Below are 13,535 nucleotides of genomic sequence, written 5' to 3' on the forward strand. Positions count from 1 at the left end.
TACTAAAACAAAAATGGAAGTAATATTGTTTTGACAAAAGTAGACCAAAGTAGCATAACAACCACCAGAGGGCGGTAGTGGGAACTGGTTATTGTACATGTCAACTAATAAAACACTTTAATCAGGCGATTGGATCAGTAAAAATACTTGAGGAACTTTAAGAATCAAGTTTGCGTTTTGTACTGTAAAATATGCCAACCTGGGGCATGCAAATAAGATAGTCAGATAACCAGATGCTATGCAACGTTTTCTTCTTGCGGGCGGGGCTTCCAGGTCATCCCAGGCAGCTCGCTGTACTGTACAGGTACAATAACAACCACAACAACCTCTATTTAATACTTTAACTATAACAAGCGGTTAATGTGACTCTGCGATGCAGGACTACGGGTCCTATTTAAAGTAATGCGGAGCTTGTCTTTTCGTTTTCCGTATTGTAACATTAAAAGTTAGTCTTGTTTACGTATCGGAGAGTCAAGCCGTGACCGTGGCTAGGCCTCAACAACAAGACTCCTCGTAGGCCTAGTGGCCGAGGCTAGAACTCAACAAGAATCCTCGTAGGACTAGTGACTGAGGCTATACCTCGAAAATAAGATTCCTCGTAGGGCTAGTGACCGAGGCAATACCCCAACAACAAGACTCCTCCTAGGCCTAGTGGCCGAGGCTAGAACTCAACAAGACTCCTCGTAGGACTAGTGATCGAGGCTATACCTCGATAACAAGACTCCCCGTAGGACTAGTGACCGAGGCTATTCCTCCATAACAAGACTCCTCGCAGAACTGACTGCTGCTCGTGTGTTTACAGTCTTTGTTTACTACTTATTTTGACTCATGTTTACTCTCTAGAGGTGAAAAAGCATATCCGTTACACGATGGGAGGCTCGTATGGAGACAGAGATCGGGACCGTGGACGGGACAGGGGGTGAGTAGATCCATGTCATTGGCGTGCTAGCCTGCTACTAGCAAGATAGCCCACTTTAGCAGAATGGGGCGCTAGCCTACTTTAATCCACTAGCGTATTCGGCCTACTTTAACCAACCAACCATGCTAGTAGACGTTTGCTATTTTTATTCTGAATAAAGTACGTTCATTAATATTAGTATTAGTAATAAACGGTAGCAGGCATATGACAACAACAAACAGTCACTGTGAAGATGCCAAACAATATTCCTTGCGATTAAAATGTTGGAACATTTTGAATCCCCGTAGAAGTCCTCGGTATGGATCCAGCAGGGGCGGGTCTTCTGGGAACCGGAAGTTCGGGAACCCCGGGGACCGCCTGCGGAAGAAGAAATGGGACCTGTCCGTGCTCCCCAAGTTCGAGAAGGACTTCTACAAAGAACACCTGGATGTTCAGCGGATGAGCCAGGTATCACTTTACAGGAAACACGCTCAACAAAAATGCAATGTGAATACAATTTGTTTGTGTGTTCAGCACTAACAAAGTGGATGACAGTCAGGTACTCTGAATGGTAACCTGTTTAACTTTACTTACTGTCATGTAAAAACCAAAGCCTGATTTACATACCCTGGTTTCTCCCGAGGGAAACCAGGATTCAACCATCGGCCACTATCGGCTCTGTTGTCTTGGGTTAAACCACTGAGACGGGGTAAGTGTGATGGTGGATGGTTCTTTCTATTATCTTTCCCCTTACGGTGGAGGGTACTCCAAACTGAGGTGTGAGGTTATTTCATCTACATGGTCGATAAAAAGTATAGAACGTTGGATTTAGAGTCCAGAAAACCACTTTGTTGTATGCTGTTGTTATGACGTATGTATTTAACATGCATGTTGTCCCTTTGCCTCGATTATGTTACGTGTATTTACGTTTGAACCTAAATGTTGTTTGTGTTTTCTAGTATGAACTGGAGGAGTTTCGCAGCAAGAAGGAAATCACCGTCCGTGGTTCCGGCTGTCCCAAACCGGTCACCAGCTTCAGCCAGGCGCACTTTCCTCGTAAGAACTCACCGTGTGTGTGAACCCAGGGGCTCCTGTGTGTAGTGTTGTGAGCAGTACTGACGGAGTGTGTTCCTGTGTGTAGAGTGGTGAGCGGTACTGATGCAGTGTGTTCCTGATGTGTTCCGATGTGTTCCTGGTGTGTTCCCTCTGTGTAGAGCACGTGATGGACGTGATGCTGCAGCAGAACTTCAAGGAGCCCACTGCCATCCAGGCCCAGGGCTTCCCCCTCGCCCTCAGCGGCAGAGACATGGTGGGCGTCGCCCAGACCGGCTCGGGGAAGACTCTAGCGGTAAGACCGGGACCACAGCCTAGTCCACAGCCTAGTCGAAAGCCTAGACCACAGCCTCGACCACAGCCTAGCCCCGTTGGGAAGACCTATTCCTAGACCTATACCACAGCCTAGCCCTAGACCGAGACCACAGCCTAGCCCTTCTGGTGAGACCTAGACCGAGACCACAGCCTAGCCCTTCTGGTGAGACCTAGACCGAGACCACAGCCTAGCCCCTCTGGTGAGACCTAGACCGAGACCACAGCCTAGCCCTTCTGGTGAGACCTAGACCAAGACCACAGCCTAGACCACAGCCTAGCCCACAGCCTAGCCCTAGACAGAGACCGAGAACACAGCCTATCCCTGCTGGTAAGACCTAGACCTAGACAAAGAAAAATATCCACAAACTGGAGTTGAAGTAAACATTGGGGCTTGTAGCGCCGACTGCAATCGAGATAAATGATCAATACATGTAACAGATAGCGCTGATCAGAGGTCTATGAATGGAGGTCACCACTAGGGATGATCAATACATGTAACAGATAGCGCTGATCAGAGGTCTGAATGGAGGTCATCACTATGGATGATCAATACATGTAACGGATAGCGCTGATCAGAGGTCTATGAATGGAGGTCACCACTATGGATGATCAATACATGTAACAGATAGCGCTGATCAGAGGTCTATGAATGGAGGTCACCACTAGGGATGCAATAAGAGGACTTTATGGGATGTACAGCATGTCGAACAAAAGACACGGTTGGTTTGCGACCGTCGACGTACTGTTTTTGGGTAAACAATGTCCCAAGTTGAACAGGGTTTCATCCATAGCCCTTTCTCTTGGTCTCCCCTCCCAGTATCTGCTCCCAGGCATCGTCCACATCAACCACCAGCCCTACCTGGAGCGGGGAGACGGACCCATCGTAAGTCACCAGAACTCCCGTTATCTGCCTCATGTTGTGATGTCTTCTCCTTCCTGCTTTGGTTCCTCCCCTTCCTGTTGTGATGTCTTCTCCTTCCTGCTTTGGTTCCTCCCCTTCCTGTTGTGATGTTTTCTCCTTCCTGTTGTGATTTCTTCTCCTTCCTGTTTTGGTGTCTTCTCCTTCCGGTTCTGATGTCTTCTTCTTCCTGTTGCAATGTCTTCTACTTTGTGCTTTGGTTCCTCCCCTTCCTGCTTTGGTTCCTCCCCTTCCTGTTTTGGTTCCCCCCCTTCCGGTTGTGTTGTATTCTCCTTCCTGTTGTGATGTCTTCTCCTTCCTGCTTTGGTTCCTCCCCTTCCGGTTGTAATGTCTTCTCCTGCCTGCTGTGGTCCCTCCTCTTCCTGTTCCGGTGTCCTCCCCTTCCCGTGGTGACACTCCTGTGCCCCCCCCCCCCCCCTCAGTGTCTGGTGCTGGCCCCCACCAGAGAGCTGGCCCAGCAGGTCCAGACGGTGGCCGCCGTGTACGGCAAGACGTCCCGCCTCAAGTCCACCTGCGTGTACGGAGGTGCCCCCAAGGGCCCGCAGATCAGGGACCTGGAGAGAGGTGAGGGCCAGGGCTGGTCTGGGGTCTGCATGACTCTCCTCTAAGCGTTCACTCATATGCACTCGGCCTGAGTAACTCGGTTGTTGCGGTTGTTGTTGAGAAACTCATTCCCCGTAATGCAACAGAGATACTTAGGATAAGATGCTACACGATGCTAATTACTATTTTTCAATGTCTGGACGTACAACATACAATAAGTGTGAAAGAGGGGGAGGGGGGAGGGGGGGTAACGACCAACAGTAGTTGTGTAGTTGCTCCAATATTGATCGTATGTCTTGATTGTTCACTGCCTCACCTGTGAGTTGGCCTCTGCTAAATGACCGGATGAATACGTGACTGTTACTACCGTGTCCTGATCTGAAGTCTGGACACATCACACCAGAACGCCTACATTCTGTGCACGCATCCGATTGGTTCAGGGAAGGAAACACTCGGAACAGGTCCAATCAGGCGTTGTCTTACAGGTGTGGAGATCTGCATCGCCACGCCCGGTAGGCTGATCGACTTCCTGGAGTCGGGGAAGACCAACCTGGGGCGCTGCACCTACCTGGTTCTGGATGAGGCCGACCGCATGCTGGACATGGGCTTCGAGCCGCAGATCAGGAAGATCGTGGACCAGATCCGGGTACAGATCACCTAAATCCCAGCTATACTGAGGGAGAATACATGTGGGAGAATACTTTATCAATCACTGATGGGTTTTTTTTTTTTTTATATCTGGGTGGACGCTTTCTGTTTTGAAATGGCTTGTAATGAATATTGAACTGGGGCACTGGCTCAAGAGGTAAAGCGGGCTGACTGTCTATCACACGGTTGCCCCAGCTCTCTCCAAGCTGAGTGTCGAGGTGTCCCTGAGCAAGACGCCTCACCCTACCTGCTCCCGACGAGATAGCTGTCGGGAGTGGGTATTATTGCGCAGCGTTTTGAGGGACAACTGGTTATAGAAGCAGTGTATAAATGCAGTCCCTTTACATCCTACCTGGTGTTGGCGGTAGAGTTAGGGCCCGTTGAGCGCTTAGGGAGGGACGAGGGCCCCCAGTAACCCTCCCTCCTCCTGCCCTCGTCAGCCCGACAGACAGACGCTGATGTGGAGCGCCACCTGGCCCAAGGAGGTCCGCCAGCTGGCGGAGGACTTCCTGCGGGACTACGTCCAGATCAACGTGGGCGCCCTGGAGCTCAGCGCCAACCACAACATCCTGCAGATCGTAGACGTCTGCACGGAGAACGAGAAGGACCGCAAGTACGAGAGGATGTTGATGTAGTGGCGGTGGCCTTGCAGTGGATGTGGAGCTGTGCTTGTTAAAGGCAGAACTTATTCCCAATGACTCTCAAACACTATACTGTTTACTGAAATATTTGGGTCTGCAACATTAATGCTGTGTCATAAAAAACGTGGGAAGGGTGGACCTTCTGACATCATTGCCTCAGTATTTGTGTTTTCAACAGGCATATGAAGCAGGACTCTCTTAGATTAGAAACTAGCTGAGCTTGACGCTATCCCTTTAAGGAGCAGGAGCTAGTGTATGTACGACTCATTCCCAACTCTCCCCCCGCTGCTCAGACTGTTCCAGCTGATGGAGGAGATCACGGAGGAGAAGGAGAACAAGACCATCATCTTCGTGGAGACCAAGAAGCGCTGTGACGAGCTCACCCGCAGGATGAGACGCGACGGGTCGGTAACAAGAAGAACACAAACCTCTTAATACTAGTAACCAGCTAAACACAAACCTCTGTGTACTAGTAACCAGATAAACACAATGAACTAGTAACCAGATAACACAAACCTCTATGTACTAGTAACCAGATAAACAGAAACCTCTTTGTGCTAGTAATTGCTGTGTTCTTTTGGAAAAAGTCTGCCAAGTTTTGGACTATTCTCTATGAAGCAAAAGGAGGAGAATTGTATGGGCACGCGTGGAGATACACTTAGTAGGGCATCTGAAGGATGCGTTACCTGGAGCGTTCTAGCCTCCTGGGCTATGTGTTGTGACTTATGGCGTGGACTCAGTTATGTGCTCTGATTGGCTAAGCATGGTGCTGAACTCCCGCCCCCTGGATATACCCGTATGTGTCTTTATGCTGTCCCTCGCGGCTATGTGTTGGCATTGCAACTTTGTTTGACGCTATGTGCGGGAATTACACTTGTTCTTGTGGCCTTGAGCTTCTGGGTCTCTCGAACATCTTGACCGCTCGTATCTCTAGAATTGACACATGATGAATGGCCTCCTGTATGAGCTGGACGCCTCCCTAGGCTCCGGATCCCTCCTTCGCGTGAGAAAGAAGCCTCTTTAATTGGCAATGGCATACGTGGCCTGTTGGTATGAATGTGTGAATAATGTTACATAACCAGCTAAACACAAACCTCTTTGTACTAGTTAGGTTGTTTTAGCACAGATTTTAGATGCATGTCCTTAAGGAGCAGGTAGGGGTTAAGGTGAATCGTGCTAAGGGATGCCTACAAGTTATTGGGGATCGAACCTAGAACCTTTCAGCTGGGGGTCCAGCAGCTGCACCATAACACCTTCCTTCCCCTTTTAATCCACGGTACAAGAGCAATGGTTAACCTGGGATACGGTTAACAGTACATTTGATCCGTTGGTCTGTCTGTCTGTCTGTCTGTCCTCCAGCTGGCCTGCCATGTGTATCCATGGAGACAAGACCCAGCCGGAGAGGGACTGGGTGCTCACAGGTACAACCCATAATCTCTAAAGCTCTCTTTATAACGATTACTTTTCACGCGATGGTTGCATGGCAGAGGCATGAACCAAGTATGTCAATGGCGGAAATTGATTTCAACGCCCTGACCAAACGGTAACGGAGAGTCGGTGATGTCGGCACGCGTTGTGTGTTGCAGAGTTCCGGAGCGGGAAAGCACCCATCCTCATCGCGACAGACGTGGCGTCGCGAGGTCTGGGTAGGTGACCTCAGCCCCGAGCACACCTCACCTCCAGTACAGAGAGCCCTCATACACACAGCTGAGTCATTTACATTTAGGGATTCAGTGGACGCTATTATCCAAAACAACTTACACTAAGTGCATTTGTCAGAAGAAAGAGAAACAACAATATATCACTTTCTGTACAGTAAGGAGACTCATAGAACCAAGGTCCAAGCACTGACAATAACTAGCATAAACAAGCACCACATACACACAACTACAGAACAGACTGCCTTCAATCAAAGACCATTTTCTAATATGGCAACATGTTGGAGAAATAAAGCTTTTGAATTTTGAACTTTGAATAACCATAGGATGCATACAAGTCTCGCTTTATTAATCCACATTCAACGCAGAGAGATACAATAAACCGGTTTATTGGAAAAGTGGATGAACATTGATACTTGACCTGGTCCTCCATGTTGCCGTGCAGGAGATCTCTCCCTGAGTGTGTGTGTGTTGTGATGGCTGGTTCAACCTGCTGCACAATGATGAATCAATGTGCAACAGGGGTGCAGCCTCACTCAGGCCCAGAGTCCGATCAGGAGAACAATTAGACAATTCTAAATAATCCTATAGAATGATGTCATTACAACAGGATCAGTATAACTGAATGCACACATGAAGACAGGATGTACAACAGTAGAGTGTTTGTTGCATGCGTCCACACGACACTTAATCTGAGCCCAACTCCCCGACAGATCTCAGGGCTAAGGTCCAGCCTAGTGAGTATTATGGGGTATAGTTACTACCCCGTTGAAGCACCTTAACTCATTGAGCTGTATCCATTAGCCGCGATGCAGCTCCCCGACCAAGTGACCAGTCCTTGACCTAATTCTGTGTTCATTTGTTTCCTTTCGTTTTTATTTTTGTTTTTTTGTTTCCAAGTCTCTCTTCCGGCAACTAGAAGCGCACAGGCCCTCGGAGCCTGCGGCCGGACCTAGGCATGACTAATCGAATCCAGAGTTGGGGAGAGAGACGGCCTGGCTAATCAATCCCAGACCGGGCCATCTCCACTGAAAGCCCAGAGCCCCCCCCCTCCCAGGACCGCCTGGGACGCGAGTGGGGGGGGGGGGATTGAGCGAGGGCTGCCCCCTGGGTTCTAAATTGGGGGCCCCTGCCCTGGGGGTCAGGGGTCAACGGCCCCCTGCTGAGCGGGGGGGCGAGGGGGCGATGCTGGCCTGACGCACCACGACCACGGCAGCGTGTCGGAGTTCACTGTGGCCCGCGGCACATTGAAGCTACTCTGATAGGCTGGTGGCAGCTGCGAGACGCTCTGATAGGCTGACCCCAGATCAGGGCCACTCTGGTAGGCTGACCCCAGATCAGGGCCACTCTGATAGGCTGACCCCAGATCAGGGCTCCTCTGATAGGCTGGTATCTGCTCATGGCCACTCTGATATGCTGATTTTAGCTGAGCTACTGACCTAGTCCGATTACAGATGAGAGCTATTCTGATACCCTGATGGGCGCTTAAGAAGCAGAGCTAATCTGTTTACAGCCTTTATCTGATAACAGAACACAGGGAACCTCTGATGGGCTATTCGCAGCTAAAGCTCCCCCGATAGGCCAGTTAGAGCCTGGCCCTGATTCAAGAGGTACATTTCAGCGCAGGGCTACTCTGATAGGCCCTTCAGAATCAGGGCTACTCTGATAGGCCCTTCAGAATCAGGGCTTCTCTGATAGGCCCTTCAGAATCAGGGCTCCTCTGATAGGCCCCTTCAGACACAGGGCTACTCTGATAGGCCCTTCAGACACAGGGCTAGTCTGATTCCAGCTAATATCACTCCAATAGGTTAATAGCATTCCAGGGCTTCTCATAGGCTGGTGAGGGCTCCACTCTGATCAGAGGTCAGTCCTACTCTGGTCTGCTGTACTCTGATTGGACGTCAGTCCCCAGCTGCGGTGGTGCGTTGAAGACAGACAGACAGGCTGAGCCGCCGGCCCCCCTCTCCTCCGGCCCCCACGCCCCCCCGGCTGTGGAGCCTCCCCCTGGTGGACGTCATGTCTGGTCCTGGCTGGCAGGGGTCCCGGCCTCAAGAAGACTCCTCTGTTAGGCACTCTCCTTCACCTCCTCCTCCCTGACCTCCGTCTCTCTCTGTTACTCTCCCTCCCCTCCTCCTCTCTCTCTCTGTTACTCTCCCTCCCCTCCTCCTCTCTCTCTCTCTCTGTTACTCTCCCTCCCCTCTCTCTCTCTCTCTCTGTTACTCTCCCTCCCCTCCTCCTCTCTCTCATCTCTGTTACTCTCCCTCCTCTCCTCCTCTCCCTCTGTTACTCTCCTCCCCTCCTCTCTCGCTTCTCGTTACTCCTCCTCCCTCCCCTCCTCCTCTCTCTCTGCTGTTACTCTCCTCCCCCTCCCCTCTCTCTCTCTTTTACTACTCCCCGCCCCTCCTCTCTCTCTCTCTGTTACTCTCCCTCCCTTCCCACCCCTCCTCTCTCTCCTCTGTTACTCCGCCTCGCCGCCTCTCTCTCTCTCTTTTACTGCTCCCTCCCCTCCCCTCCTCCTCTCTCTCTCGTTACTTTACTCTCCCTCCCCTCCTCCCTCTCCTCTCTCTGTTACTCTCCCTCCCCTCCTCTCTCTCTCTCTCTCTGTTACTCTCCCTCCCCTCCTCCTCTCTCTCTCTCTCTGTTACTCTCCCTCCCTGCCTTCCTCTCTCTCGTTACTCTCCCTCCCCTCCTCTCTCTCTCTCTCTGTTACTCTCCCTCCCCTCCTCCTCTCTCTCTCTGTTACTCTCCCTCCCCTCCTCCTCTCTCTCTCTGTTACTCTCCCTCCCCTCCTCCTCTCTCTCTCTGTTACTCTCCCTCCCCTCCTCCTCCTCTCTCTCTGTTACTCTCCCTCCCCTCCTCCTCCTCTCTCTCTCTGTTACTCTCCTCCCCTCCTCCTCCTCTCTCTCTGTTACTCTCCCTCCCCTCCTCCTCCTCTCTCTCTGTTACTCTCCCTCCCCTCCTCCCTCTCTCTGTCTTCTTCCCCACCTCCTCCTCTCTCTCTGTTAGACTCCCTCCCTTCCTAGTCTGCGTCATTGTAGATCTTTGATGTTTCCTCTCGAACTTGTATTCCCGATCCTCCTTCCTCCCACCGCTATTCTTTCTAACCCTCTTTCCTCTCTGTTTCTCCCTCTATTTGGACCCCTGACTGTCTGTCCTTGAAGCCTCTTTACCTTAAGAGCTCTTGGCAAACGGACTAAGTCCTCCTGAAGTCTTAAATTGTAGCCTTGCTGCGCCGAATTATCGAACACCCCCTCCCCCCCATGTTCTTCACACCTCTAGAAGCCACCTGAGTGGTGGCCTTAAAGGGGCAGAGCGCAACAAACCCCCATCCCCCCTCCCCCTAGTGTCTGTTTCTTGTTACTGCACTGGAACCCTGGGCTCTTCGGTGCACTGCCAGCCCCCCCCACCACCACCAAAAATCGTCCCCCCACAGTCTCGTTATATTTCACCAGGCCTGCCATTACCAAACCGACAAGTTCATCACTAGCCCCCGTTAGATTGGCCCTGGCCCTAAGCCCCGCCCCTCCGTCAGCTGGCCCCGCCCACCAATGAAGAAGAGGGGTGTGGTAAGCAGACCTCACCCGGAGCGCCAGGGCCTTCGTGATTGGTGGAGGACGGACAGCGGGGTTTGGGGGAGGAGCTTTGGTCTGGTCCACTCTCCTTCCGCCCCTGCAGTCCCCTCTCTCACCACCGGAGGGGGCTAGGAGGGCAAACGGTCAGGGCAGCTCTAAAGCTAGGAACTCAGGGTAAGTACGTCCACTCCACCCCCCACCTCCACCTCCCTATGCCCGCCTCCCTCGCCTCGGTGGAAACGGGAGACGTTCTGTTTTTGTTTCTTTCCCTCCGATCTGCAGTGGTTTTCCTGAGCCCTTGTCCGCACTGTAATAAGAAACAGACCTCTGGTTAGTTCACAACGTCCCCACGCCATCCACCTAGTCATCCACGCAGTCTACCTTCAGTTTGAGACCTGCTATGTTGTGGCAATACCTCACTTTGTCTGGTTTGGTAGATCATATTTAACTACATTTTATAAATGACAATTGGCATGTTAAGTGAAAATGAGTAATTACGTCGGTGACCAGCAGGTAAGTGAGGCTTTAGAAGCACCTGTCTGTCGATAATCAACCAAAAGCCGACTCCAGTACATGTCTGACCTCTGTGACGCCATCAGCTCCACCTCGTTCCAACTCGTTTCTCTCTCTCTCTCTCTCTCTCTCTCCCCCCACCCAAGACGTGGAAGACGTGAAGTTCGTGATAAACTACGACTATCCCAACTCGTCGGAGGACTACATCCACCGCATCGGGCGCACGGCGCGCAGCACCAACACGGGCACGGCCTACACCTTCTTCACCGCGGGGAACCTCCGCCAGGCGCGCGCGCTGGTCCGCGTGCTCGAGGAGGCGCGGCAGACCGTCAGCCCCAAGCTGCTGCAGCTGGTCTCCAGTGGCCGCGGCGGAGGTGGAGGTGGAGGTGAGGGGCGTGGTAACTTCCTGCTTCCTGTCGGCGCCGATTCACGCGGAATCCCTTGTCCGATGGGTTGATACGTTTGAGCTTTCGATAAACGTATAGGATTTGCATGTTTAGATTGATCAAAACTTTGAGCGTCTTTTGATAAGTAAATACGTCTTTTGATAATCAAAGACATTTAGATAAAGACTTAAGTATATTTAGATAAATAATAAAGTTAGCAATTTTCGCTAAATAATCGTATTGTCTCTCGATATACTCTGAGGTTTTTCGATCAATAACTACGCTAACTACGGCTGTTTGCAGCGCCCCAGATCACCTTGTCTCCTCTGTCCGTCTCCAGGGGGGCGTTCCCGTTTCGGTGGCTCCTCCGCCGACAACCCCAACCTCATGTACCAGGACGAGTGCGAGTCCCGCATGCGCCCGGGGGCGGGGGGCGGGTCCAAGGACAGCCGGGGCAGAGGCGGCGGGAGCAGCAGCAGCAGCCTCGGGCGGGACGGGCGGAGCCGGGACGCCGACCGCGCCTCCTCCTCTGGCTCCTCCTACAGGGACGGGGGGCGGAGCCAGGGCTCTGGCTCCTCCTTCCCCTCGTACCAGAGCGGCTCCAGGGCCGGCGCTACGTCGGTGACCAGCGGGGGGGCCGTGGGCCCCGCCCTGCCCCTGCCGGTCCAGGCGGGCCCACAGCCCCTGATGGCCCAGCAGTTCACCCCCACCCAGCCGAGGATGGGCCTCATGGGACACTCCCCCTTCCAGTTCGCCCCCCCGCCGGCCCCCACTGCCGCCCCCACCAGGAAGTGAGCGTGTGGAGGTGGTTGTACACTCGCACCCTGCACGTGTCACTTCCTGTGGGCGGTTCCTGGCGAACAGCATATATTAGAAAGGTCTGGTCCTCATCCAGTCTGTTGTAGAAGGTTCCGGATCGCTCTGTAATCGTGTTCGATGAGCGAGTGGCATATTAAGGTTTAGTTGGAGGGGCCAGCTAGAGTAGCAATGTTGAATATAGTTGGGTTTAGTGAAAGTCGACATGTTTTCAGACTCTACTCATGTGTGTTTTTGATTAATGGGAGCCAGGTGTTTTGCCAGCCGAAGAGGGGAGCTTGGTTCTCTGATGGTTGGTACTGATGGGGGTGTAGTTAGCCACTACGATCAACTTGTTTAGTTGGGTTTTCAGTTGATGGTGTGGCTTTTGCCTTTAGGTGTTTCAAAAGGTAGGTTCCTTAGTTAACTTGTTTGATATGAAACCTGTTGTTACTTTTGTATATTCTATCAAAAAACCTTCATTTGGAATGGTAACTTGCTAAACGTAATCAAACCTTTACTTTCTTTTTAGCTTTTTTAGTGTATGTATTAGTTGTATACATAAGAGTAGTTTTTAGTTGCATTAATTGAAGGGTCCTCTGGCTGAACACTGAATTTGAATATGCTTTCTTTAGGCCAAACGTAATGGTGAGTCTTTTTTATATATATATATTTCCCCAGGTTTCAATAAAGTCCTTCAGTGTAACATCCAAGTGTGGCTCACATTTATTCCACTGTAGATCTCAGGCCCACCAAATCAGATAGCTTGGATTGGACACATAATCATCCAATTAACAGATGCTACATCAATAGTTGACCATATAAATAAATTCAGAGTTTAAATGAACAGATCAGAATGTCTCAGTAGCAGTCAGCAAATAGAGCTTTGCTGCTGTTGGCCACTGCAACTAAATAACCCCTGTTGTGTTTACATGACACAAGGGTCAAGGGTCTAACAATATGACAAGCCATGTCTGGGTTTGGTTCTCCTTTAGGTTCTAACTAGTGTCCCAGAACATCACCGGTGCTCATACTCTGTCCTTAGTCTTGCTATGCAAATTAAACATCGTCAGAGGGAGTAACCCAAGACCAACTGAATGGAAACAGCAATAAGGGGTCAGAAAAACAGGCCTCGACCCCTCTAAGTTATGTTCTTTAATACGACATACATTCTCTAAATATAATAAAATATAATTAACTGACATAAACCCAGACACGAGACAAAATCCAAACCAGATTGCCAAGATAAAGACTTTTATTTTCCTTGATGTATATATATTATTAGTGCACCGCTCCACCCCTGCTGGTATGTACAAGGAATGTGATCAGAGGACCGGCATGCAGACCAGACCAGGGGAACTAGAGGAACCAGAGGAACCAGACCAGGGGAACCAGAGGAACCAGACCAGGGGAACCAGAGGAACTAGAGGAACCAGGCCAGGGGAACTAGAGGAACCAGACATGGGGAACTAGAGGAACCAGACCAGGGGAACTAGAGGAACCAGACCAGGGGAACTAGATGAACCAGAGGAACTAGAGGAACCAGACCAGGGGAACCAGAGGAACCACACCAGAGGAACCACACCTGGGGAAC

At 51.1% G+C, this 13,535-nt stretch overlaps 1 protein-coding gene across 3 annotated transcripts; it reads left to right on the forward strand.

Moving 5' to 3' along the window:
• The first annotated feature begins 123 nt into the window (after positions 1 to 123).
• On the forward strand, positions 124 to 13,108 carry ddx17 (DEAD-box helicase 17). 3 transcript variants are annotated; one of them, XM_056604906.1, is made up of 14 exons: positions 124 to 304; positions 844 to 919; positions 1,207 to 1,366; positions 1,858 to 1,954; positions 2,113 to 2,246; positions 3,084 to 3,149; positions 3,608 to 3,749; positions 4,214 to 4,374; positions 4,817 to 4,989; positions 5,311 to 5,421; positions 6,377 to 6,438; positions 6,604 to 6,663; positions 10,907 to 11,146; positions 11,487 to 13,016. In XM_056604906.1, exons 2-14 carry the CDS (start codon positions 870 to 872, stop codon positions 11,939 to 11,941), a joined length of 1,911 nt encoding a protein of 636 aa, XP_056460881.1. In that variant the 5' UTR covers positions 124 to 304; positions 844 to 869; the 3' UTR covers positions 11,942 to 13,016. The 3 variants fall into 3 exon arrangements, with proteins under 3 accessions (XP_056460881.1, XP_056460882.1, XP_056460883.1); XM_056604907.1 differs by lacking the exon at positions 124 to 304 and adding an exon at positions 311 to 399 and having other exon boundaries at positions 11,487 to 13,018; XM_056604908.1 differs by lacking the exons at positions 124 to 304; positions 844 to 919 and adding an exon at positions 1,551 to 1,607 and having other exon boundaries at positions 1,277 to 1,366; positions 11,487 to 13,108.
• The last annotated feature ends 427 nt before the right edge of the window (positions 13,109 to 13,535 follow it).

This window comes from Gadus chalcogrammus, chromosome 2 (assembly GCF_026213295.1).
Source record: "Gadus chalcogrammus isolate NIFS_2021 chromosome 2, NIFS_Gcha_1.0, whole genome shotgun sequence".
Lineage (NCBI taxonomy): Eukaryota > Metazoa > Chordata > Actinopteri > Gadiformes > Gadidae > Gadus > Gadus chalcogrammus.